This window comes from Puntigrus tetrazona, chromosome 23, assembly GCF_018831695.1.
Source record: "Puntigrus tetrazona isolate hp1 chromosome 23, ASM1883169v1, whole genome shotgun sequence".
Taxonomy (NCBI): domain Eukaryota; kingdom Metazoa; phylum Chordata; class Actinopteri; order Cypriniformes; family Cyprinidae; genus Puntigrus; species Puntigrus tetrazona.
Window position 1 is genome coordinate 965,673 of NC_056721.1, and position 26,412 is coordinate 992,084.

Genomic DNA, 26,412 nt, shown 5'->3' on the forward strand with positions numbered 1-26,412 from the left:
GTAAAAAGAGCATATTTAATATTAATAGATCTCAAGCTGCAAAAAAAGAAAAACAACGTAAATAAATGCTTCACAATGCGCAAGCTATTATTTTTTTGAGGGGGATATAATGAACAGAAGAGCACATTATATATATAGAGAGAGAAAGGCTCAGAAGTGGTTACATGTACAGATTAAAGTCAAAGTTATGACAGATTCACAATTCCTGGTTTTATTCAGTGCAGCAGTTCTGAGTCACATTATGGCTCTTGCTTATAGCTACCGAAAAAGTCTTCACTCGGTTTCCACTTAAAGAGGCTCAAAGCTGAGGTTTTTTTTTTTTTCTGTGAAAAAAATGGTCACATATTCTTAAATCAACACTCACAGTTACAGATGCGTCAGTGTAACGTATCTACGCTGGGACTGAAGCTGCTTCACAGGGTACCAGTCAGTCCTTTAAGAAGCCCTTTAAATCAATTTAACTGAATTAAGCCCTTAAACAGATTTATCATTCACATTAGTAACTGAAAGAAGCTGCACTCAACTCAAGAGTTCAACATATCATTAAAATCAATTGACATTGTTCACAAAATAAAGCAAACGACTGGCCGATAGTTTCTGCACAACACACACACATGTAAGAGCACTTTGGACGGAATCAGTGGTTGCACTAATCACAAACAAACATGATGCTACATCGTCGAGCCGCAGTCTCGCATTACATTTCAAAATTGTCCTGAGCGTCAGAAAAAGAAAAAAAACATTATGTTTACCGTCGCAATTCAGTACAAATTAAAAAGCCTCGAGCTGCGAAAACTATTGGGATGGGGGAAAATACTGAAAATAATTAGAATAAATCAGTCCACACGTCAAACGTTTAAATAATCAAACAAAAAAAGACAAAACAACAAACAGCCCTGCCATATTCTATTAGACATGCGGCATTTCAGCACACAAGCATTCAAATGAAAAAGCCATCGTTTTAAGCAGGTAAGCAATACAAGTGTTTTCCGGCATGCTCGTTCTCCTGCATTCAGCGCTAAGGCACTTTCTCCAGTCTTCTGCTGGACAGGGTTTATCTGGAGTTGTAGTCTGGTGAGTACAAGCGTAATCTTGGGCTTGCCTTCAAGTCTGAAGACATGCTGTTGCTGAAGGGGCTTTCAGTCAGCTTGGCTACACCTGCAGAAACGGTAGCATTCACAAATGAGAGCTCAGTCCAAAAGTCAAGGAAAATCCACAGGAAGGAAACAATCAAAAGTTGAGTTTCCTTATGATTTCTTACAGTGTACCATTCCTAAACAGTAGAAGTGAATAATGCGAGCATGTGGAGATGTCTGCCAGATCAGCTGTCATATCTATCTGTTTGCAGCCATTAGCAATTATTCAGATTACGTTCATGCATGTTATTTTCCGGATGCATGTACCTGCAGGAGGCGGAGTCTTCTGGATGAACGCAGGATGACTGACAGGATCTTTCGGGGAAAACAGCGCATGGCACACTACGGAAACATAGCAAATATGTTATTATTGAGGAACGATCACTGTAGCAAAGCCTATTATGCATGATACTGAAACGTAAAAGGCAGGAAGTGGAAGAATTTACCAATTATGATAACAGCGGTGGCAGCCAAAAGAGAGAACAAAGTGAAGAACATCACTTGATAGGAGTCAATGAACTGCTGAAGAATACTGGGCCCGTCTGCTCCGTCTACTACATGTGCTACAAGAAAAATAAACCAGCATGGGTCAGTATTTAATGGGGGAAAAAAAACATGGATTGGATGGATTTTAGCTTTTATTTACAGTGTTAAAATATCAAGACCATCTGCTATTTATAGCCTACTAATTACAAATAGTGGCAATGTTCTGCACCACTATATTGTAGTACATGATAAAACAGTGTGCAATAATAATGTATTGAGTGTAAACTATAATTTTAGTGGAATAAAATGTGACCTGTTACAACCCTAGGATTTGTCTTTAGAATAAAACAGTCTGTTATTGGCTTATAAAAAAACAATGCTTCACAGGGCAGCTCACATAGCAGGAAAGAAACACAGGGAGGAAAATATATCACATTTAAAATGACAAATCATTCATGGGTTTTCTACTACATATTTCAGTAAGAGATGTCATTTACATTACATTAAGTTACATGCCTTAATACCTAGGGATCAGTTTAAAACAGGTCATTTGAAAACAGTTTTTTTTTTATTCTGACCATTAATTTATTTGGCTTTTTTGTGCAAAAAATGTATTAATCTAAGCACGCTTCAAGGAATACATAAAAATAAAAAAAATAATCCATGTCATTAGCCCTTTACCGATCTAAAGTAAAATGCTCCAAAGAACATATCATGATCAGGACGGCATTAAAAAAATGAACCATCCCACTTGTTCTTAACTATCAACACGTCTCTCACTATGCTGGCAGACAGAAGCGGAGGAACGGACCTTGCACAGAAGAGCTGCTGGCTGCGAGATGCATGACAGTCACCGGGACGTGCAGAACCTGAGCACTGGAGGCGCTGCTCACGGACACCGACGCCGTCAGAGACCCCAGCGGCCTCAGCACACTGACTGCATACCTGACGTAGCTGAGAGAGACCTCCTTCTCCTCAATCACAATCACTGGAGAACTGCTCTTCACCTGAGCGTGACACCGGTAGAGGCATAAGAGCAGAACCCATCCCATCATCTAAACTCCTAATTTATAGCTTATGGTAGCATTTACAATTTCGTAAATCATAAACCGAAGTGCATTACACTTATTTCAAAAAAAAAAAAACTTTTGAGAGAGACAAGGATGCAAAGGTTACGTCTAGCTGCTGGAGCACGGCTGTCGGCCCGTAGATGGTCAGCTCTGCCGACGGCTGCTGATTGCTCAAGATGATGTCTGTCTGATCGGCGTAGATCCCTGGACTGACGGGGAGCCGGGCGCTGATCTGCTCTCCGCTGAAGACAGATCCCTGAACGCCGGCCTTCACCTCCACCTCCGTCATAGACAGGCTCAACACCTTCACTTGCTGGTCACTCATGGGCTTGAAGCTCAGCGAGCAGCTGTAGAAACCTGACGGTCGGAGCAGATACAGGTCATGGGTCACAAAGGTCACTGTGAAAAGTCAGGCAGCAGGCCTAAGTTCATGTGACAGACCTGTGCTGGCGTCGAAGGCTGTGTGAGTGTGGTAAACATCATGAGCAGAGAAGTCCACGCCGCTGCTGGTGAAGTGGAGCTGGCAGCTGATGGAGGACTCTGGGTGGAGCAGAGCCATGCTGTCGGACTGAGATGACGAGCAGCTGCCTGTGAAAGAAGAAACATGAGTGCTGCGATTTAAATAAATGGTACACAGCACCTGACTATGAGACATTTGCTAAAACATCACTAGGAACAACTCTTAGCACGAAGATTTTTCATTAATAGGTATATTAACCCATTTCCAGATATAAGACCTATTGAAATAATAATTTCAAAATTGTGCTTTCTTGTACAGTTTAAAATATACAGCCAAATTTGAACCTTCTAAAAATGCGTTGCTAGTAAGGTATCAAATTTGACCAAATTCTGTGTTTATTTTTTTGGGAGATTTTAATTTAATCTTTAAATCACTGATATGTCGAGTCCCTCTAATGCAATTCCAGCAGTGATTTGTACCTATGAGGTTGCTTCCCGTGGCCCTGGTCGACATCAAGACTTTGGAGTCTCTGTCCTTCTTCACTGCAGGAATCATGACAGATGTCTGAGATGCACCTTCAATGAGAACCTAAACAAAGCACAGAATCACAGTCTTTACATGCAGTTTAACAGGCATCGCACCTTTGAACCAAAGAATTTTGATGATTTTTCTTCACAATATCTCAGGACAGATGTCCACATGATTAACTTTACCTCTCTGTAGGTGCGTAGTTGACCGGGTATCTCATAGTACACGGTGACTGAGCCCTTGTCTCTGGCTACTGCAGCTCCAGTCCTGGGATCGATCTCCAGCAGAGCACTGGAAGAAGAGCTCCACACACCTGACACACCTGCACATCAACAACCACTTCATGAGAAAACACTCACAGAAAGCCATGCATGTGTAGATGCTATCCATGTTTGTCTTACCCTCCTGATTAACAAACTGTGCAGAAAAGCAGACAACATCTCCCACGACCAGCCGCTGTGCTTCAGCTGGATAAATGGCATGCTGGACCGGCAGAGCGAGGAAATCTGCGAGTCCGGTCTGCTCTGAGTCCCAGACCCCCAGCAGAGTCAGACCCACGTTCACCGTCCGCACCGTCAGCGAGCCGTTACTCGAACCCTTACCGACCTGCACCAGATCATCCCTGCACACATCACACAGACCATTAAAACACACACACACACACACACACACGTAAAAAAAAATGTATAAATCAGCATATTGCACAGATTTTTCCCCAATAATTATTACAGTAATTTTTTTATTATCTGCAATTACCACCATTACCAATCTAACATGTTAAATTTTTTTTTCAACTGCAACCATATCTGACATTAATTCTCTATGAAAAGATAATTACTTTTAGTATTAAATAAATAGATAAAATAAAAAATAAAGTAATATAAAAAGATAAATTGAAACAAATACATTGTTTCAGTCCTAGCTACTGTTAAAATTTTGATGTGAAATGTTTGGTCCATGTTTGATGATATATTATTGTGTTATTCACCTGTTGGTCGAGAAGCTGAGCAGAGAGTTGTGGCTGTGTAAGGTTTCTCCGGTGCTGTCGTGAAAGTGAACGGTGAAGGTGAGCACAGCTCCCAGCGGGATGGCAGACACGCTTTCTCTGTTTGACGTGTGCACTACTGGACTAGTGCTCAGACGCAGGTACGAGACGGTCACCACCTGACAACAAACACCAGCTATGGGTTACACCAGTACTTCACATGGTTGAGCGCTGACAGGGACTACTAAATCATTCATTTACAGTTAAGAGCTATTATGAATTACAAGACATTATACAAAGTGGACTGTACAAAGGTGTACAGTTGATGTACAGTCATTAAATAAATTCATGAATATGTACTGCAAGTATCACCCTGAACCAACTATTCCAAGGCATGACTAAAATGAATAAAAACTAAGGCAGTCAAATGATTGATCACAGTTAACTGCATCCAAGATAAGTTTTTATTTAGTGTGTACTGTGTATGTTATGTATTTACACTATATTGCCAAAAGTATTGGGTCACCCACTTCAAATGAACAGGTTTAATGACTTTAACATTAATACAGAATAAAATAATGACAAATGTGTTTGAAAGAAAAAAAGCATGTTAAACAGCACTGTAACTGAAAAAAATACATTGTATGAACAGTATTTTCAGGGCTTGCATTATAAAGCGAAATAAAACGGATAAAAAAAAATTCCTGTCAAACATAATACATTGTATGTGTGAATTGTTTTAAACATAAATATTCATAGCTTACTTAAACAAGAGTATTACATTTTAGCCCCCCAAAAATGCAAGCCCTCAAAATACAAGGCATTCAAATGTATACATTTTTTCGGTTCAACAATTCAACATAAGCTAATTGTCTTAGTTTTTTTTTTTTTTTTTTTTTTTTCTTAATCATATATTAAACTGTAATATAATTATATGAATTTGTGCATTACTACTAATCTACTAATTGTACCTTCACGGCGACAATGATGGTTTGATTGACACCGAAGGTTTCCTGTGAGCTGATCTGTAGCGAAGCTGTTCCTGTCAGAGACCCAGACGTCAGGTGACCTTTATCATCCACCTGAACGAGAGCCGCTCTGTCGGGACAGTCCAGTACACGATAGGACAGGGAGCCCAGGCCATCTCTACAGGACACAACACACTAACAATGAGCTCTTCTGAACAACACACAAAGCTCATTTCTAATAATACATTTCTAATACAGCAAATAATATTATGAAATGAATTTACAGTATTTCCTAATAATGACTGTTGTCCACGGCACTGTATAACTGAACCTACATGGATGTGCTTCTCTGTGTTGGGTCTCCCACAGTCTTTAATAGTAAGCCAATACATTTGTTTCAACTCCAATAATTTGTCTACTTCAGTTCTTCACAAACTTGTTAATTTAACAACATAAACGATATTTAACTGCAAGTGCCTTTGAACTGAAGACCGCTGTAATATCTGTTCTGTGGGATATATGCTGTAGTTGGGTCTAACCGTAGCTGTGTGTTGATCTAAACTGAAAGTTTCTGCTGAGGTACCTGTTGGTCTGGAGTTTGAGCAGGGAGTTTGGGGACATCAGTATCTCCTCAGCTTGAACTTCTGGGTTCAACAGCTGCAGTTTCTCATAAACCTGAAATTCAGGATGTGGCTCTCAATTCAACAAATTCTTCAAAATACAGTGATAAAATGGCTATGATGATTTACAGCCGAACCTAAATTTTCGTACAGCGTTAAGATTTCTCAAACTACATCACAGATTAGTCGCTAGAATTTACAAAACGGTAATAAAATATAACAAGAGTTAAACTGTGTCAGAACAAAACGTCACTTTGATAGAAAGGTATGGAATTAATTCAGTTGAATAGACATCAGCAGTTAAATTTAAAAACACAGTTAGATAATCTGCAGAAACTGTGTGATGCTGTCATGTCAATATGGTCCAAAATCTCTGAGGAATGTTTCCAGTGCCTTGTTGAATCTAGGTCACGAAGGATTAAGGCAGTTCTATACATACACACACACACACACACACACACACACACACACACACACACACATATATATCAAACCCAAGTCCGACCGACCACATTTATTTAAGAAACCGATGGGAGCTAAACGTAAATGGCACTGAAGTGTGCTCATCGTTCTGGAAAAATCCCTGGGTCCTGCTGACTGATTAGGCTGCTGCTCCATTACTTTCATTCAGTTTATTTACTTATTAGTTTACTACTTTATATTTTTTCCTGTCTGATGATTACATGTTATTTCATTTTTATAAAAACTACATCATATAAGATGGATTATTAAGGTTTCTAAACACGTTTCTCAAAATGAATGCACCAGTAGGCTACGCATCCAGGAAAGTTTAAAAGAATTCAGGTCTGATCAGGTCTATTTGGGAAATGCACATTTATTTGAATTATCCGAGACCCGAGGCTGCTGAAACTGAACCCGACCCATGTCCGAGACCCTCGTAGGAGTTTTGGACTCTAGTGTGAATAGCTGTGGGTCCCAAATTAAAGCATTTTACTGGTAGTCTGCTGTCTGAAGACTTTTCGGGTATGTCACTGTTTACTTTATTTTGCTAAACTCACATACAAAAATAAATTGTGTCCTGCTCTCACTAGTAAAAAAAAACGTTTAAAATGATATACATTTATGGTTTGACTGCGCATAGTAAAAAAAAGGACAAATAAATTCAGTCTACCTGTATCTGTATCTCATCATGGAGCTCGAGGGCACCATCCTGCAGATGTCCAGCCAGAAGATCACCGCTCTTCACCACCACTCTCAGTCCTGTGCGGCCTTTACTCCGGCCAAACACACTCATGGCAAAGTTGTGTTCGGCGCTGAGCTGGACAGACGCCTGCAGGACAGATCAATATATATATATATATATATGATATAAAATCTTCTTTGTTCTCCAGAAAATCTGTTTTGTTGAACCATATTTTTTACTGCAGGTACATTACCATAATAGAATTTACAATAGAATTAAAAACAGAGCACAAACTATTATATATAACTGCTATTTATTGTCAGATGCAATAATCATACTCAACATCTGAAATTACTGCATACAACTCAGATTCACGAAGTAGTTTTCTTAAAAACTATGACAGTTACAAGATTACCAGGGAAGAAGCTTGTCTCTTGTGTTTTTTCATTGTTAACTTTCCTCAGGCAAACACAACATTAAGGGACAATTGGCACAAGCTGTGTTATTGACACCTTTCTGTGGCTAAAACAGATTACATATACTGTATTATAATTTTTAACATACCTTCTGATGATCATGTGCTTTTATTTCACACTATAACTTTATTTAGTCGTTTGTTTACTGGTTGGAATGTATGCTATAATTAATATTTGGTGAGAAGAAAAACCATAGGCCTGGCAACCCTGGCTTGACCTGCAGGTGATTCATAGGGTCAAACAGAAGACGCAGTTCAATCAATTTTTCAAAAACGCAAAAAAACAAACTTGTCAATGACAATAAGGGGTGTGTCTGCTCACGATTATGTGGAAGAGAGAGCGTTCAGGGCAAACATTAGCCATACTGAGTGACAAAAAGATAGAGATGGTGGATTAAAAACAAAAAACAAAAGAGAAAAACATCTGTGGAACGATAAGCGGGAAATAGGACTCGTGTAAACATGGAATCAGCGCTGGAGAGAACTCAAGATACATTTTCTTCACACTACTTTTCTAGCCTCTTTTAATTGACGGGACATAATAGGCACAACTGTATTATCGATGGCCGATAGCACAGATAATGGCTTTTATCGGCCAATACAATTAATGGCCAACAAACTGGTCTTTCTCTATTTGGCACCTTTAAGTAAATATGATTTTGAATGTGTTCATTCTGTAAAACTGTACCAGCCCAAACTGTGATAAAGTTGTAGGAGCACGGGGCGAGGGTTATCCTGACCTCTGCGTGGCGGGTGTGAATGTCCAGAATGTCTCTCTTGGTCACAGACCAGTGGAAGGTCAGTCCAGGAAGAGCGTTCCCGAAGGAGAAGGGTGTCTGGCTGCTGGTCAGGCCCATCACATACACCGGCATCTGCAGCACCAAACCTTCATCACAACCTTAACATACTCACAGTACTCTACACTAGGGGTGTGTGATATCGACCAAAAATACTAGTTCAATATTTTGCTGAGTGTGTTCATAGTGCTGATATTCTTCATAATCTGTGTGGAGGTTAGTTCACACTGATTGGAATGAAACTTCTTCAGTAAGTTTTTTACAAAAGTAAAGATTTTTACATTTTATGTGTATTTTTACCGTTATAAATGCTTTTTTTTCCTAAAACTGCTCATTATCTTTTGATTCTAATTTCCAACTTTATACACGCTGCACTTTCAAATTTCATATTCAGACTTTTCATAGTTTTAAGTGTTACACACAGCAAGCTCATTTTCAAAAATCCATAAAATGTTGAATACTGATATTAGATATTATTTAAATAATAAAAAGAGCAGCAAGTTACTGTTAATGCGTGAATCATTTAACCATTCAAGAAATCACACATTGCTAGCAACATTTATGGTCTTATAGCGCACGTGTATGTATAAATTAAAGTTAAAGTATATATATAAAAAACACCCCTACTCTACACAGATAAAAACTGAACTCAAACTCGTTTACCAGCGTCCCCGTCTTCATTCTGGTGATGGGAGCCCGGATCCTGATGGCCTTCAGCTGGACCACTTCCACATCCACTTGATCCTGTAAGAGACTCTGATTAAGTCACTCATCACACACATTAATGCTCTTCCTGTCTGCGGAGCATCACCTTCGACACCACCACCAGTTTGCCGGTTTCTGTGTCGACCGCCTGGACCACGCCGGTCACGCTCATGTTGCCCACAGACAGACCCTTGACGTGCCCCAGAGAGCTGACAGAGGCGATGTTCTCGTGGGACAGAGAGAAGAGGATGTTGGACTGGGGTTGGGGCCTCCCTCTGATGTGATCTACAAATGAATAGATGCAAGGCTTCCAGTCAGTCCATCTCTAATCACACACTTCATAGACACTTCCATGTGTTTTACGTTCACTTGATTTGTGACAGCACACGAAAACAATTCTCACTATTTAGTTAATATGCGTATTACTAGGATGTTGGCTGTTTAATAGTATCATAAAGCACATATCAGAACAATAGCAAACAGCATTAGCAAAACAATAAAGTTGGTAGGCGTCGTGTCATAGTGACAAAGGACAAAACTGATAAAACTATTACATTTAATTGTTATTTTTAAAAATGCATGTGGTAAAACAAAAAGATCAAATAATAGGTTTTGTGTGTTGATATGTTCACTCACATCAGACTAGACAAGAGGAAAAACACCTCAGGTGTGTAGGAAAAGAAGGATTAGTTACCTGCATCATTGCTCCGACTATTAGAGTGACTTTCCTAGGCAATAGCCTGAAGGGAGGAAATACCTACAGATCCCCAAAAAAACAAACAAACATTAAAAAAAGGCACCCATTATGTCATTTGAATTTTCAGTAGCTTACATTGTCTTTTGGGATTAATTTTATTTTTATTTTTTGTTATTATTGTTTCTTTTATTTACATGCAGCCATTAAGTACTACAGCTGTATAGTGAATATTGATATACAAATTATTCCACATTAGAAAATAAACATAAAAACCCAGTATGGTCTGACACCCAGAACCAGTTAACAGCATTGACTGCTGACTGGGTTTTGAAGATTAGACCAAAAGTAAATCTTCTTACAGGATCTGGAGCTAATACTCCTAGTGTAAAGATTTAGTTCCCCAAATGATATTGCAAAAAACATATTATACCTATCTATACCTAATCTATACACATTAAGCTTGGCGCAAAGCATTCATAAAGCTGTAAATGATGGCACAGGAGAGGCTCACTTCGATTTGCTGGGGTGCAGAGGTGATTTTTCTGCCATTCTTGTCTATGACAACAGCAGACACGCTAGTTTGTCCGATCACCAGACCTTTGACCAGAAATGTGTCCGTATCTTCCTCTGACGAATCAGGCAGAGCTCTGACAAACAGCAGAGGTGTATTAGCTCTCTCAGACAGCAGAAGATTAAGCTCTAGATTAATCTAGAGAGGATAACTCACTGAAGGGATATAATGGAGGACGCTGCCCTCAGCTTCAGGTCCATGACAGAGAAATATCGGGACAGGAAAGGCTTCTTGTTGCCATCCAAAACCCGAACATATGCTTTCACCGACTTGCCGATCTCCACCTGAAACGAATGTGTCATCAGGATTTTATTTTTGATTAAGCATTCATAAAATGCATGGAATTTCAAAACTGATTTGTTTTTGGGAAGGTTTTGAAATCGTTATTTTAACATATGAACGTTTATTGTTTTTGGTTGTCACCAACCTTGTCGACCACTCGCACATAAACCTCCAGAATATCAGAGATGTGAACTGTTGCCGTAGCAGGAGAAGGGAAGGTCAAGCAGAGGTCATGAACCATCACCTGCAGGACCCCCGCCTGAGCCGGGACCACCTGAGCCACAACCAAATGAGATTACATTCAGACTAAACCACAAGAAACACGTAATTAACCAATGATATAGTGTAGACAGCTGTGAGGCTCAACAAAAGTCCACTCAAATCATTGCTAGTAGCAGTAAGTGTATTTTTTTTTTCATTTTAGCACACAAATATAACAGACAACAATCACCAGCCTTAACAGTGACTAGAAATATTAGAAAATATGGGTGTGTATGGATTTTTGCAATACTTTGTTGAAATAACGCTCCAGGTTCAACAAATAAAACCTTTTTGACAGATTGTGGCATTAATGTCCATTTTAAAAGAAAATACATTCAATAGATATATATATGCAATTCATTATTATTACAGATCATTCACTACATTTAAACATTCATCTTATTCAAAAGGAAAGAACATCAGAAAGAAATTGTTTTCATAAAAATACAAAGGATTTTATTGTATTTTTCACAAAATGAAAAGCAGACATTTTTCAAGTCTACTGAAAAAATAAATCCTTTGCTGTATTATAAAGTAGAGCTTTATGGGTCTTCTACACTAGTTTAATAGATTAGATTGAATATACTGATTAGTTACAGGTCTATGATCCCTTAAATCTCTGACAACACATGTGCTTTGCTTTTCTCCCTAAAATAAGGATCAAATTTGTACCCCACCACTGCAAAAAATGAGCTATTTCAGATTTTCTTGGTTACCTGAGCAATTCCCTGGGACTCCTGGAACATGACGTCTGCAATTCCTTGGACACTCGCATTGACGTAGAAATAACCCGAACCCTGCTGCAGGACCAGATCGGCCTGTAGAGGAGAAGACAGGAGTGTCACACACACACACACACACACACACACACACACACACACACACACACACACACACACACACCTGACGAACACTGCGAGACCATCAGATCTATCAGGAAGGTGTGTGAGCTTACCATCACATCAGGATGGTTGTATATGGTGATGGTGTCAGGGGTCACCCTCACGTCCTCCACTAACAGCAGGTCAAGAGTGGCAAAGACGGGGCTCAGAGGATCAAACTAACACACACAAACACAGCTTACATCAGTCAGGTCTCAACTACACACAGCACCTCAATAATGACTGAAAATCTCACAATATGATAATATTACAATATAAAGTCCACAATACGATATTTATAGAATTATAAAAAAAAAAAATCAGACAAATTAAAAATTAGGAAAAACTAGTCACACTAGTGTTTTAGGAAGCCAAACAGATCAGAATATAATACAAATGCTGTATTATTGTAATTCCTATGACAGCAATAGAACAATTGCACTGTAAAATACACAAAAATTTACATTTCACAGTTATATTATTTTTGCTTCGCATTACAGCAAGGAACTTACCATACTTCTTTCCTATTTTCTACACTCAAGGGATATTTTGAATTTGGACTGCATTTAAACAGCTAGCTGTTGATTCATACTGCGCTTTAAGAATTTTTTTTTTGACGAAAACAGCAGGAGTTTTTATTTGAACTGAAAACTTCAGCTTTGAAACCAGGTTTACAAAAACATTCATTAGTTTCCAAATGCAAGCTAAGCTCAATGCAATAAATGAGTTCACTGAGTTCATTCAGTGTGAACGGAGCCTTTCTGAGGAGCAGAAAACATCGGATCATGAGCTGAACTTGATGAAGTCATACCGTGCTTTCAGTTTTAGTTCATTTGACAGATACTGTACCAAAGAATAATGGCCCAAAACACAACTTTAAATAGAAAAAAAAAAAAAAAGACATTTTTTTGCCCAGAAGACCTATCATTATTTCATGTGGCCAGCTTTGCTATTGTTATACCATGATTATCTTGATAATATTGGTCCTCATATAATATTATTTTAATATTTAAAAAATGTCCTCGTAATTATTGTTAATGCAGCGACATGCTTATATGATTAGCACAGGAATACGATTCTATACATGGCACTAGTGTGTGTCCATAAAAACGAGCTGCTGTCCATAAAGTCTTTCAAAATAATTTTAGCCTTTGTTAGAAAGTAGCTGGCAAGGTGTCTGAACAGAGCCGTCATTTGAGACAACACCATTTCAGCTTCCTGTGTGGGTTAGTTGTGTTGTTAGCAACAGTAACTGTAGTGATTGTGTGGTTAGAGAGCATCGTCCCGCTGAGGAAGCGAAAGTACTTGTTCTCCAAAAATGGTGGGCAGCCACTCCCTGAGCCTCAGGCAGTGTTCATGTTTGGTTTGATGCCTAATCTAAACCAAAGACTAGACTACTAGACAAACCAACTAGTCAACTATATGTAATTGGTTGCTGGCTGACTATTGTAGTCATAATAGTGAATCGAGTTATAAAGAGTTCTGGAACAGGAAGTAAATCCCATTATTCACTTATTCCATACCGTTCGATACAATTTCAATATTGCACCATAAAGCTAGATCAGTTCAATAGTGCACCCAATCAGTTCAATAATGAACAATACCAGTTCAAAAGTGCACCGTATCAATTCAATGATGCACTAGTTCAGCCACGAGTGACTCTCAAACACTAATCCATGCATCAGGGCTAAAGCTGTCGCAGAGACGTTACACTTTAATTATACATGTCATATCGACATAAATATTCTTCAGGTTTGCAATGGCTATCAGGAGAAAAAAAAAATAAAAATAGCACTACACTACTTCATGGCTTTTCAGCTTTTCATGGGATGCTACAGATGAACTCACTCCACTCAGAACGGCTGCTGCCTCTAGGTGAGATGTTTGATAGCCGACTGCGGTCACAGTGATGGCCGCCACACCTGATTCACGATGGACAAGAACCATCTGATGACCTGTGGAAAACATCACACAATAAACAATAAATATGCAGTTTCAGATGTATAACCTGGTGATGAGCCAAATACTGATAAGACAATGGCAACAATGATAGTTTTAATATAATAGTTATCATTGGCAAAAAATAAAAACAAGCATTGTCACCAGTTTTAATTTTGAAAAACCTGTTGATTTTTGCGATTTACCTGATGTTGCACTACATAGTGAGGCTCTTTTAAATGTATTTGGTTCCACAGTGTTTGCTAAACCTTCTGTAATTTATTAGTCAATACATAATACAGCATGTGGTGTATGCCACATCTTATCTTTTTTTTATTAAATAAAATTTTAATGCCATGCCTTTTTTAAGTATTTGTTTTAGTCTTAGAATGTGAAAGGTAAATGTAACTGCAACAGACAATTAAGTATTTGTCTGTTAAGTTGCTAAAATAACATCTATTCCTGATACACACTTATATTTTATCTTTCTCAATGGTTTACAGTAATCAGCAAGATGTACCGTGGAGTTTTTTCTGTTTGTTGTCATCCTCGTGTGTGTGTAGCTGCATGGGCATGGTTGGTTCGATGCTCGCCAGGGAAACTTTGGAGGACTCCCAGATCATACTCAAAGAGCTGAAGTTATCAAACTTCCTGCCCTGCTGGTCAAAGGCTGACACATCCAGCTCGGGGTTGTGATAATTGGAAACTGGCACCTACAGAACAAGCACAAACGCTCCTGAACTTCCTGTCCTAATAAGACTACCTCTATGTCTGTGAGTTTGAGCGCTCACCACTTGTTTGTTCTGCTGCAGCAGAGGGCAGGACACATCCAGCTGAGGGTTCAGGTAGATGGGTGTCAGAGTGAGACGTGACGGAGGTGCACACACAAACTTCACCACAGCTGGCTCCACAGCAGGGAAGGGGTTCGTCACAGTGGGCTGGTTTCCAACAGTCACTGCTAAGACCTGCCCAATCACAATTATTGACTGAATATGACAACAACTAAAAAGTAAATTTGACACAGGACTAAGACTACATTCAAAATGGCTGATAAACACTAGAGGACGGTCTACAGGATATGACATCACTGGCTCCTCTGACCTGTTCTCCCAGAGCTTGGCACGTGGCTCTGACCAGATGCCTGGAGTATGTTCGCGAGGCGGGTCCATACAGAGACAGTGCGACGCTGCTGTGGTCCTCAGCCGTCAGGTTTCTGAAGAACCTGGAGGGTTCCAGCACCCAGGGTCGGGGCCCTCCTTCAAACGTCATGTCTTTGGAGGAGCCTAGCGTCACCACAGCCACAGACACTGGGTCAATCGGCTGTCAGAGAAAACAAGCATGGTAATCACCGTTCATGATAATGCCACTGATCCTGCTCCAGCTTTAAAGCACAACATATTCAAACACTCACCCTAAGAGGGGGGTAGGCAGCAACTGTGATCTTCGCACTGAGGTGAACGTTACTGTGGGTGTAGCTAACCAACAGGTTGGTGTAAGTGGAGGTCAAGGCCTTAACTCGAACCCCACTGCAATAGCCCTGACCTGGGGGAAGTCGACCTGAAGACACACAAACGCTTAAAATGTTAAAACTCTACTTCAAAAATGAATTACATAATGTTCTGTTCAATCTGCAAACAAACATTGAAATCAGTCACACTCTGAACACGGAAACAGAATCAAAACCACCTTCATATTGTATAATGATTTTAAACTTAACATATGAACACGATGGTGTAAAAACAGATATAAATACTGATATTAATTTGGACTAGTATTTCCTACACAAAACCGGTTGATTAAAAAATCTTGGGATAAGCTGATGAATTTTAGTTTCAAAAGTGAACTATACCTTTAATTAATTCAGAGATGCTTTATTATTGGGGACATCTTTATGGCCTGTACCATTAAAGAATGTATTAAAAACATCCAACTATGACCTTTCTAATACAAATTGTAATTGTAGAAAAGCAGAAAGATCAATTTCTTCATTCATGCTTGCAATTAATTAAAATTGGTCAAAGTCAGCTTAGTATTTTGTTGAGTAAATCAACAAAATCTTTTTGAGTAAATCTATTTACAGTGTGAATAATTCACCATTTATGACAGTGTGTTTCAGATTTTACATTTTTATATATTTTTTTAAAATGTAATTTGTCTAGTTATTGCTGGTGACATATTGTAGTATTTAATTGTAAAACTGTAATGAATATGGGATTCTTTGTAAATCATGCACTAGCCATTGGTACATATTATATAATGTACAGTACTGTGTACAAATTGTATAGAATTTAAATTTAATATGTGTGCTTTTAGAGAGTGAACATTGGTTAATGAAATCCGACATTAAAATAATTAAAATAATTGAAAAACTGTGAGGAGGGATTGAATAAAACCCACTAATCTAAGAGAACTCACCCTCCATCAGCTGAAAGACGCCGTGGTTCTCCATGTCCACCTGCATGTCGAAGTGAGAGCAGTCGCTGAGAGTCACTCTCTCTCCAGCCAGCTGACCGAATATTCGCAGCGGCAGGTCCAGACTCAAGCCCACGCGGGCCTCCACCACACACGGGCTGAACTCCATCCCCACCGGCTCGATCACATACACCTGCAGCAGCAGCAGCTCTGTATTTACACTACACCTGATCGCTCACTTGAAATTACTGGAATAATCAGTCCATAACAGTAATTTAAAACAAAGCATTATTTGTGACTTTTACTGTGAAACCAGAGTCAATTTTCTGACATTTATTTTCATGATATTTATGCATAATCTGAAATGTGAATTAATAAGATTTCCATGGTGAACAGAACTATATTTGGCTAAGACAACAATTTGGCTAAGACAACAAAAATCTGGAATCTAAGGGTGAAAAAATAATCAAATAAAAATAATAAATCTAAATACTGAGAAATATGTCTTTAAGATTGCCCAAATGTAGTTCTTAGCAAAGCATAATACTAATCTAAAATTACATTTTGAAACATTTAATGGTAGGACATATCTTCATGGAACATGATCTTTACTAATATCCTAATTATTTTTGACATAAAAAAAAAAAAAAAAAAAATCGATCATTTTTTGGCTACTGCTACAAATATACTTATGCTATGTATGACTGTTTTTGCGCTCCAGGGATACAACTGTACAAGCACAAGTGACTGGGGGATTCACCTTCATGTCTCCATAGTGCAGCGGGTTTCTCATGTCATGGGCATAAATCACACTGACTCCAACGTCTCTGACCGTGGTCATCATGCCTCTTACTGTAACGGTGGCAACTGCCAAGTTATTGGATGACCAGCTGAAGTTGCCACTTCCTCCAGTCGCCTGAAAGAGAAGCAACATCACATTAACACATAAATTCAACCACAGGCAGAAAACTAGATTTAAACTAGATTTTTTTTCTCTCATGTAGGGCTCTATGATTTTTCTCATGTGGGACAGAATAGCGAAATCCAGTCATAAAAATTGAATTTACTGTATAACGGGCAATGTCATGGAACTTGCCCAATTTCAGATTAATCAAAAGTAGGTCAGTGTACTTAAATCAAAACAATACATTACTAGTGTCTGTAAATATTAAGCTGCGAAAAATATAAACCATTCATGCTCTGTTTATCTTTGTGTGTATGAACGACGTAAAATAAAAAGCTGCAATGTTTTTAAGAACTACAGCACCTGAAATTAGTTAGCATTTTCAAATTAGCATTTCAAGCGCTGCTTATATACCTTAATTATTATGCCAGAATGAGAGTACAGCTCCTAGCCATATCGGCCTAGAAAATTGCAAAATTGCAATTTAGTACACAATAAAACGGTCACAAGAGTCAAGTTTTAAATAGGTAAAATATAGAAACTCTTTGGTCTTTGAACGTGATGCTAATGATCCAATCCGATTCAATGATCTATGCTAAACTATGCACGGAGGCTCATTTGTGTTTTCAGCCTCAATATTAGCAATTAGACACTGATATCTGATGAAAAAAATAAACACTGCCAGGCACCTTGATGGTGTACTGGTACGCTCCCTCTTTAGGCTGCCATGGGAACGTGAGGATGGCAGGAGTAAGGACGATGGGGTCATAGATCTCCACATCCTGCTCATTACGCACAGGAACAGAGAGAGCGTGGACACTTCCTGTCTGAAGAAGACACAAACAAAGTTACAATGAACTACAGCAGCCCACTAGGAAGACCCTGAATGCTTAAACAAGAGACATAAACCTACTTGATCAACAACCGCTTTCAACGTGCCATCAATGATGGTCTGACCACGTTTTAAAGCTTTCACATGGTGGTAAGATCCATTAACAGACGAGTCCAGAACCTCAAAGTACTCTGTGGGGAACGTGGCTTCTATACGGATATTCTGCGAAAACACAAATGCTTAATAATAATAATAAACATATCACAACATGGGAATTTAATTTAGATCAAAAAACGATTTGTTAAAGAATCTTCCAAAACCCACGTGTTCAGCTTCACTTCTAGGAAAAGTTGTAGTCATTGAGGAAACCAATGTGTTTTTAATAAATGAATGTAATAATTACTCATGATTTAGAGAGCACTTCCAAACCACTCTAACAAACCTGATGTCTGTGAGTGATTAGATCATGAGGATGTGTGAATGAAGACAATTTCACTTTTAATGAACTAACCCTTTAACTTTTCAGATACCTCTCCACTTATAATACACTGTGAAGAAGATTCATTCAATTTCACAACATTAAATATAATCAAAAACATTTTAAACATGCATCCAAACTTGACTTACATCAGAGAGGTAAATCTTGTGTCCTGACTTATCAAACACTTCAATGAAGATCTCGTATTTCCTCGCTGTCTCAAGGACCCAGCGATCCTCAGGGTGAATCTTGAATGCTAGTAGACAAAAAAAAAAACTCAAAGTGTTATTGATTTACTCATTACTAAGATTACAAGATGTCAGTAATAAGATTACAATTATGCATGGCTAATAAACAGACAAACCCAAGTATCCAGGCTCCACGACATAGATGGTGCTGTTGGGAAGTCGCAAGGCGCCCTGCATCCCAAGACCTTGACATTCAGAATGAAGGAAAACTCAAAACAACTTATGCAAATACACAGTCATCTCTAAACATGCTAAAGAAACAGCCCTTTCTTCACGAATGACTGCTACTGTGGAGTGAAATCATTACTGAGGCGTCAGGCTGTTTGTGGCTGGTGTGAAGGATACTCTTGTGGTCCAGCACGATGTTGGTGTGTCCGTGCTGAAGCCCAAGCACCGTGGAGCTGCTCCGGTCCAGGGCTGCCACTGGAGCGTCTGGTTTTCCTTCAGGGGCCACCACACTGTTCTGAAGGTGAAGCTCATACTGATCACAGGGCATGGACAGCTCTGGAAGAGACGAAGCATATCCACTGCAATTAGAGCCAACATAGCAAACCCAAAAACTATGTTTGGGCTTTTTTCCTCTCAATATTTAAACTAATTACATTTTGAGAAAACAACCTTTAAAAGTATGTAATGAGATTGAAACAAATACATAAGGTACTATGAAAGAAAAACACTTAGTGTCTTTTGGATGTTTTGTTTAGACTAGTCACAAAAAACACTATGAAAAACCAAAATCTCAAATTGAAAACAGGGTTAATTAATATAATATAATAGAAGAGCTCCTGGAGGGCCACAGCTCTGCACAGTTTTGCTCCAACACTAATCAAATCAACCAAACAAGTAGAGTCTTTAGGACTACTAGAAACCTCCTAGCAGGTGTGATTTGGAGCTGGCTGGAGATGAACCAAAGATATCTTACTATAGGGAGATGAGAGCGTCTGCATTTCTTACTTTCTTACTATTGTAACAGCTAATGTGGGACACATGCCCCTCAATAACCAATCTCATTACAGCCTTGACGTCACTGAACTGTTTTACACTCAGTCACTGTCTGAGGATCACGCAGAAATTAATGAGAAGTGCTGTAATATGATTCACACTGGTCACAAAAAGGTCAGTGGCTTCTCTAATAAAACTGCCTTTTTTCATCTAAAACTTAAAGAGCATAATCCATAAGTATTGCTCAGTGTAAAACAAGTTGAAGATTAGCAGACAGATTGCTGATTCCTTAAAATATGACTTGTTTAATCTACAAAGCTGTTAATTCAGCATAGTTAAGCCTCTCCTCCATTGACATCCATTCCAAAAAATGCCCTCTGGTCTCCTTTATGTTAACATTAGCCATGACGCTTGCCCCTACAAATGTTTAAACGACTCTAGTTCAATAGAGCACCTTTAATTTAAATCAATTTAGACCCCTTTATTAATGTTATTGTGAAAATCTAGTTCATTCATTTTGGCTAATAATATAAATCAAACTGCAATAAACAATAAAGAAAATGATTTAGCGTTCACCTGTAATCTTTCCCTGACGAATCTTCTGGACCTTGTATTTGATGGAGGTGCCAGCAAGCAAATAAATGTCATACGCAGGACTGAGAAGGATATTTTCCAGAATCAGCAATCTGACTTCAGCAGCACCAACATCCTAAAAACAGGCAAGAGGAGTCAACCGAAGCAAGTCAGGTTCAGAAAAACACATTCAACGGAACTTACACTAACATACTCATATCTATGTAATAACATTTTTAAAATATGGCCAAGAATACATTTGTATGTGTAAAATAAACCACAAGAGTAACACGCACCTTGTAGATTGCTTCTTGTATTTTGGCTTTGAGCTTGGCATGACCGGTTTTGATTCCTGAAACTAGGATAATATCTCCCTGATGTCCCACTCTCTCCATCTCTGAGATATATGCAGGAGGAGTGTATGCTGACTCTGCAAACCTCAGCACCCTAGACAGAAACAGGAGAAGACATAAAACCAAAAATAAGGATGTGAAGGATAACTGGATACAGACATCTAGTATCATCAATCTCTCTGATTATCGTCGACACACAATACTATCGTCTATCGGCACAACCCTAGCTGGTCTGGCTAATTTTCAAGAGGTTTTTTGTCACCAAGAATGGTTTTTGAAAAGATGAATCTTTAAATGCTTAACTGAATCCACTGAACAGACTGTATTCCCCACAGCTTTATTCATGAATTATTAAAAAGACGGTTCACCCAAAAATCTGATTTCATCTTATACTCACCCTCATTTAAAACCTGTATGGCTTAATTTTTTCTATTCAGAAAAAAAAGTTAATGATATTATGAAAAATTTTGCTTTGGGCTCTTTGAACACTGAATTATATAAATATAATTCAGTGTTCAAAGAGCCCAAAACAACACTTTCCAAAACAATCTGGAATAAAATGAGAATGATTAAATGACAGAAACTGTATTTTTGGGAGAGCTACCCCTTTTAAATTTAGCTGTCTAGTCCAGCTAAATGATAAAAAAGCTTTGGTGTCAGACAGTCAGACATGAGAAAACGAAATAAACGGGATCATCAAAGTGAAAGCCTCATTAGGTCATCCTCTGACAATGAGCTCTTACCGCAGGGTGTTGTAGGAGTCGGGGAAGCCGGCCATCTCAGCATCCTTCACGATCGTCCACTCAAACAGCAGACTGGCTAGAGTACTGAAGGTGTTTCCTGAGGACAGATGGAGGAACACTTTACCCAGACTGACATGAACGACATGACACGATTCCTCATCACCACCACAACTATCCAGCCTATATCATCGTTTCGTGTGTGCTTATGCTTTTCCCATTGTTTTTAATAAAACATGCTCAAAATAAAAAACATTTTAATTCAATAAACTCAAAGCACGCTAATCATACAATGTGTAAAGCACTACGTTTTAATTACATTTTCATGAATTTTTAAATAAAAACACCACAAAAAACTGTAGATGTAAACAGTATGTTAGTTTGTAATCATCTTGTTTGTATTATTAGGTTTTAGTTGGATCAACACAAATGACAACTAGATGCTTACATTGTAATTAGAAAGCAACACCACTGTTTATCAGAAAAATTAACTACTGAGCATGAATACAACGCACAGGTGAATTGAACAGAAGCGTTCACTTTCTGATATGCTTTTACGTTCACCATTTTATTTGAAAATAAAACAGATATGGTATAACGCAACAAAACTATTTCCTCAAAGATGGTAAGTCTTATAATAATTATAATTATGTTATAAATCAAAGTACTGTTTTTGGTCAGTGAACATGAGCGGATGTGCACTGACCCTCGGAGTCCAGGGCATGGATCTTCAGCTCCAGAGGAGAGTCCTCCAGGTGAAGCTCTCTCGTGGTGGACACGATCTGGATCTCGCTGATCACATCCACTATTGCATCACAGCGCAGCACCTGCCCGGTCACTGACACACACACGCACAGCACAATCATCAGCAGTGTGCACACAGATGGACATGAACAACAACAACAACAACAACAGCTGCTAATTCATGCTGACCACTCTTACTGGAAACATTAAGGCACTACAAACTATCAAACTGAATTCATTTCAGAATACCCTGATTTTTTTCACCCAAAATATGACAGAAATCAACAAGCTGATGCAGATATTAGTGTTTATGAATATTTCCTAGCGCAAACAAGATCCAACAACAGTGGACAGTTATCAACCAATAAAAATTAACATTGAAACTCACATAAAGTTATAATATATGAAACCCTGGACCACAAAACTAGTCAAAAGGAACATCACATACAAAATCAGATACAACATTTACAAAATAAATCACCTTTAAAGTTGTCCAAATTCAGTTATTAGCAATGAATATTACTAATCAAAAATTAAGGTTTGATACATTTACGGTAGGAAATTTATAAATATCCATCAAAATATCTTCACGGTACATGATCTTTACTTAATATCATAATGACATTGGCGTAAAAGAAAATAGAGCATTTTGACCCATAGATCATTGTTGTCCATTGCTACAAAAATGCCTCTACTACTTATGACTGGTTTCTAAAATATGTGGACTCCAGACTATGGAGATATTTTAGATGGCTTGTAATATAGCACACAGGTCACTTAGATCAGTTTATACATTATATGTACTAATGCACATCCTTCCTGAAGCTCATAAGCTCCAGTCTCAGCTCACTAATTTTATAGAAAAGAACAATCAGCAGAGTCTATTGACTTGTTTTTTTAGTTTTTAGAAAGTCATACAGGTGTAAAGCAACATAAGATAAAACAATATAATTACATGATTACAATCTTTAGTTTGGGTCAATGAAAGCATCTCTTTAAGTGTGGAAGATAATGAAAAAAATGATTTCAGAGTGCATATGATGCTGCCTTTGCAAGTATAAGCAATAAAAAGATTTCAAACGATGAAGCTACACCAGCACACTCACAGATGTCCTCGGCGAGTATGATGCTGGTGAGTCTGGACGGCTGCGTGGAGCGAGCCTGAAGAACCGCCTTATGAGAGCACTGCCGCTCGTCCACATCCAGCGCCTCGATACTGGCCACCTCCGGCCTGTTAGACGACCTGAGAGAAATCAATGCACAATTAAAATGGGAAATAAACTATTCTTCACTCAAAGGCAGGGTGTGAGGCAGGGATGTCCACTATCACCGACCCTCTTCAATATTTACGTTAACGAATTGGCCAAACAACTCCAACACCAAGTTCTTGCTGTTTGCAGATGATCTAGTTCTGCTGTCTTCAGAAGAGGCTCTACAGGAGAACACAGATGTCCTCAACACCTTCCGTCAGACCTGGGCCCTGACTACTAACACTAACAAAACTAAAAGTACTAACATTCCAGAAAAGACCCAGACTTCAGGGAACAAGACATAATTTCACCATTGGTACGACCAAAATTGAACATGCCATAAATTACACGCCTGAAAGTAAGTGCAACTGATAATCTAAACTTGTCTGTGAATGAACTGAAAGAGAAAGCAAGAAGGTGCCAGCAAACATTTATGCTATCCAAACTGAAATCCCAATCAAAATATTCCAATCAGTCACAGAACCTATTATGTGGGGTCCTCTCCTATAAACCATGATTTGGAAAAATAGGACAAAAATCTGTTCTTATAATAAGAGTACAGAGGAACACACCAAACAAGGCATGCAGGGAAAAATTAAGGCTAATACCCTCATGGAGAACTGAGGGTATTGCCCTTCAAAAAAGCCATCAAATTCTGGAAACACCTAAAAATGAGTGACCGCAACAACTTCCATGTCAAAGCCCTTAAAAACCATGAAGTGAACCCTGATTTAGATGGTCCTGAAGCTGCAGGGAAAAAAACTAACACAGCTAACAACATCCTGCATCAGGACACTGAAACATCCATCTGCAAAATTCGGTGCAACCAAATTATTAAAGCACAAAAAAAAAAAATAGCTATCCTATAAGTAACAACAGAAAAACAAAGTAAACTTGTATGTTATTTGGCCCTAAACAGAGATTTCTCAACTGCAGAATATCGCAGTACATGAAGGTATAGAATGAGCCTGTCACAAAAAGAGGGCATGTCTGTATGTTTTACACACATGCCCTTACATTGCAACAGTTAATAAATATATCAACAAAAGAGCAATAATGCACAAGCGCTCTTGTAGTTGAAACAATAAAAATAACGTTTTCTAATCTACAAAGCATTCATTTACAACACATTTAAAAAGGGGGTTAACTATGTACATTTCACAATTCACTTATTTTCTTCATGTTGTATTGCAAAACCCATTTGCTGATAAGGTGAGAGATAGGTTTGGTGGTTTGGGTAGGTTTAAGGTGTAAGGAATGGGTTAACAGTCAGATTATAATGTAATACTAGAAAACAATTACAGATGTAATCACATGCAGGTTTCTTTTTAATACATGCAACGTAAAAACATGCATGTACACAATAAGTGCACTGTATCAAATTATTAATCGAAAAGTAAACACTAGTGAAGGCCACCTATTATAAAGTATGACAGGAAAGTGATCTCTGAGGTGCTACAACAGACCAAACATCACAGCCTCTTTCACAACAGCACCACGTGCTTCAGCTTTCTGCATTCATCTTTACTGTAGCAACAGCTTTATTGATACTTCATCAAAAATTCATAAGGTATCCACCATGTTTCATTCGCTAGTGTAGTTTGTGGTACTGCACTTTCTCATTTGACCTTTCGCGGTCAACATGTTTGACGCTACAAAGCATCTTATTCACGTTATAGGACGTGTGCCGCAACATTAAAGCAGCAGGATTTCTTATCAACTTTGTAAGCATTTGCTGTATTCGGCGCACTTACCATCGATAACATCCTTCGGTTGCTTCCAGTGTAAAATTAATCTTCGTGCTTCTGGCAAGAGGTAGTAAAACTTTGGGTATATTGAGTTTGGCGGCGTCTGTCAAACCGCAGATGAAGGTCAGAATAAAGAGCGCACGAGCGTTTACCATCTTCACAGGTTCGCTATTCACGAAGGTACGTTAAGGTTATGAGACAATTAGCGAGTTTCTCCAGTAGCCTCATGTAGAAAGTCAAACTCCCGCCACAGCCCGAGAAGAACTAAGCAGAGGTGTCAGATAGGAGCAATGTATCAGACTACAGCAGCAGCACGCGCTAGACTTCACAGACCGGGAACGGTACTTTCATTATTGCTTCTTCGCCAATTTAGCGCTTCGGATATTTTAACAAGTACAAAAACCGTGGGTATTTAAAATGAAAGTCCGAGTAACGGGAAAGAACTTTAAGCGGAGGGCGCGGAAAAACTATATTTTTTGAACACACATTGTCGCATGGAAATACCCGCCGTGGGTTACTATTGAAGCGCCGTAGTGCATGCTGGGACGTGATCTCCGTCATTGTGAAGAGTGACGAGTTTTCTTAAAGGCGCACGGTACTAAAGCGCAGACAAGGTGTTCCTTACTTAGATCAATAAATCACGTATTTTAAATGAATGAATGAATAAGAGGTGAGGTTCCACAATCAAGTAACCGAGGGTGCTTCTAAAATGAGAGGCTGCTCTAATAGAGTCATTTTGGTAACCTGCATTTCTCAGACTTGTTCAACCTCCACCTCATCTGCAAGTCATGGTTGCTCTGTCCAAGATAATTTCTATACATTTGTTTTAGATTTTTTTTGTCCTGAACATACAATATGTACTGTTATACTTACTGCAATGCTTCACATACAGCAGTCCAATAGCATTATACAGTATATACTTTTTTTCAAGACATACCGAGACAAATACAGTGTCTTACAATCAGTATGCGACTGAGCTTTATGTCTAAATTTTAATATTTGAATGAGGCTAAAGTGCTGTGGTCACAAGCAGACCCTAGTGGCCCATTTCAGGACTTCAGTTTAGTCACTTATTAAGACAACCAATCAAATCTTCTCATGAGTTAAGCCTACTTTGTTTTTAAAGCGATTGTTTATTTCAGAATGAAATAAAACCATTCATGTTGATTTTCAGGGTCATCATG

The 26,412-nt window shown here is 38.6% G+C and overlaps 1 protein-coding gene across 1 annotated transcript; it reads right to left on the bottom strand.

Annotated features, from left to right (window-relative positions):
* Position 1: 1 nt before the first annotated feature.
* On the bottom strand, positions 2-25,772 carry nup210 (nucleoporin 210). The gene is made up of 40 exons (XM_043225054.1): positions 25,235-25,772; positions 23,337-23,473; positions 22,193-22,324; positions 21,490-21,586; positions 20,690-20,840; positions 20,397-20,529; positions 19,224-19,382; positions 18,995-19,063; positions 18,780-18,886; positions 18,234-18,374; positions 18,010-18,147; positions 17,177-17,332; positions 16,420-16,609; positions 15,416-15,561; positions 15,106-15,324; positions 14,796-14,969; positions 14,525-14,717; positions 13,915-14,021; positions 12,141-12,245; positions 11,902-12,003; positions 11,070-11,198; positions 10,799-10,926; positions 10,583-10,718; positions 10,037-10,131; positions 9,481-9,649; positions 9,333-9,413; positions 8,613-8,744; positions 7,386-7,544; positions 6,217-6,308; positions 5,637-5,811; positions 4,669-4,844; positions 4,082-4,302; positions 3,866-4,002; positions 3,632-3,740; positions 3,134-3,280; positions 2,799-3,049; positions 2,434-2,629; positions 1,583-1,699; positions 1,404-1,478; positions 2-1,158 (listed from the first exon to the last, which is right to left on the bottom strand). The coding sequence occupies exons 1-40, from the start codon at positions 25,381-25,383 to the stop codon at positions 1,055-1,057; spliced, it is 5,634 nt and encodes a 1,877-aa protein (XP_043080989.1). The 5' UTR covers positions 25,384-25,772; the 3' UTR covers positions 2-1,054.
* Positions 25,773-26,412: the final 640 nt, after the last annotated feature.

Excerpts from the sequence above, each read along its gene's own strand:
- nup210 (XM_043225054.1), bottom strand. The coding sequence starts at position 25,383 with ATGGTAAACGCTCGTGCGCTCTTTATTCTGACCTTCATCTGCGGTTTG. Across the intron at positions 22,325-23,336 it reads CATACTCGCCGAGGACATCT|TGACCGGGCAGGTGCTGCGC; the intron begins GTGAGTGTGCTG and ends TGTGTGTGTCAG. Across the intron at positions 12,246-13,914 it reads CAGCAGCCGTTCTGAGTGGA|TTTGATCCTCTGAGCCCCGT; the intron begins GTGAGTTCATCT and ends TGTGTGTGTTAG.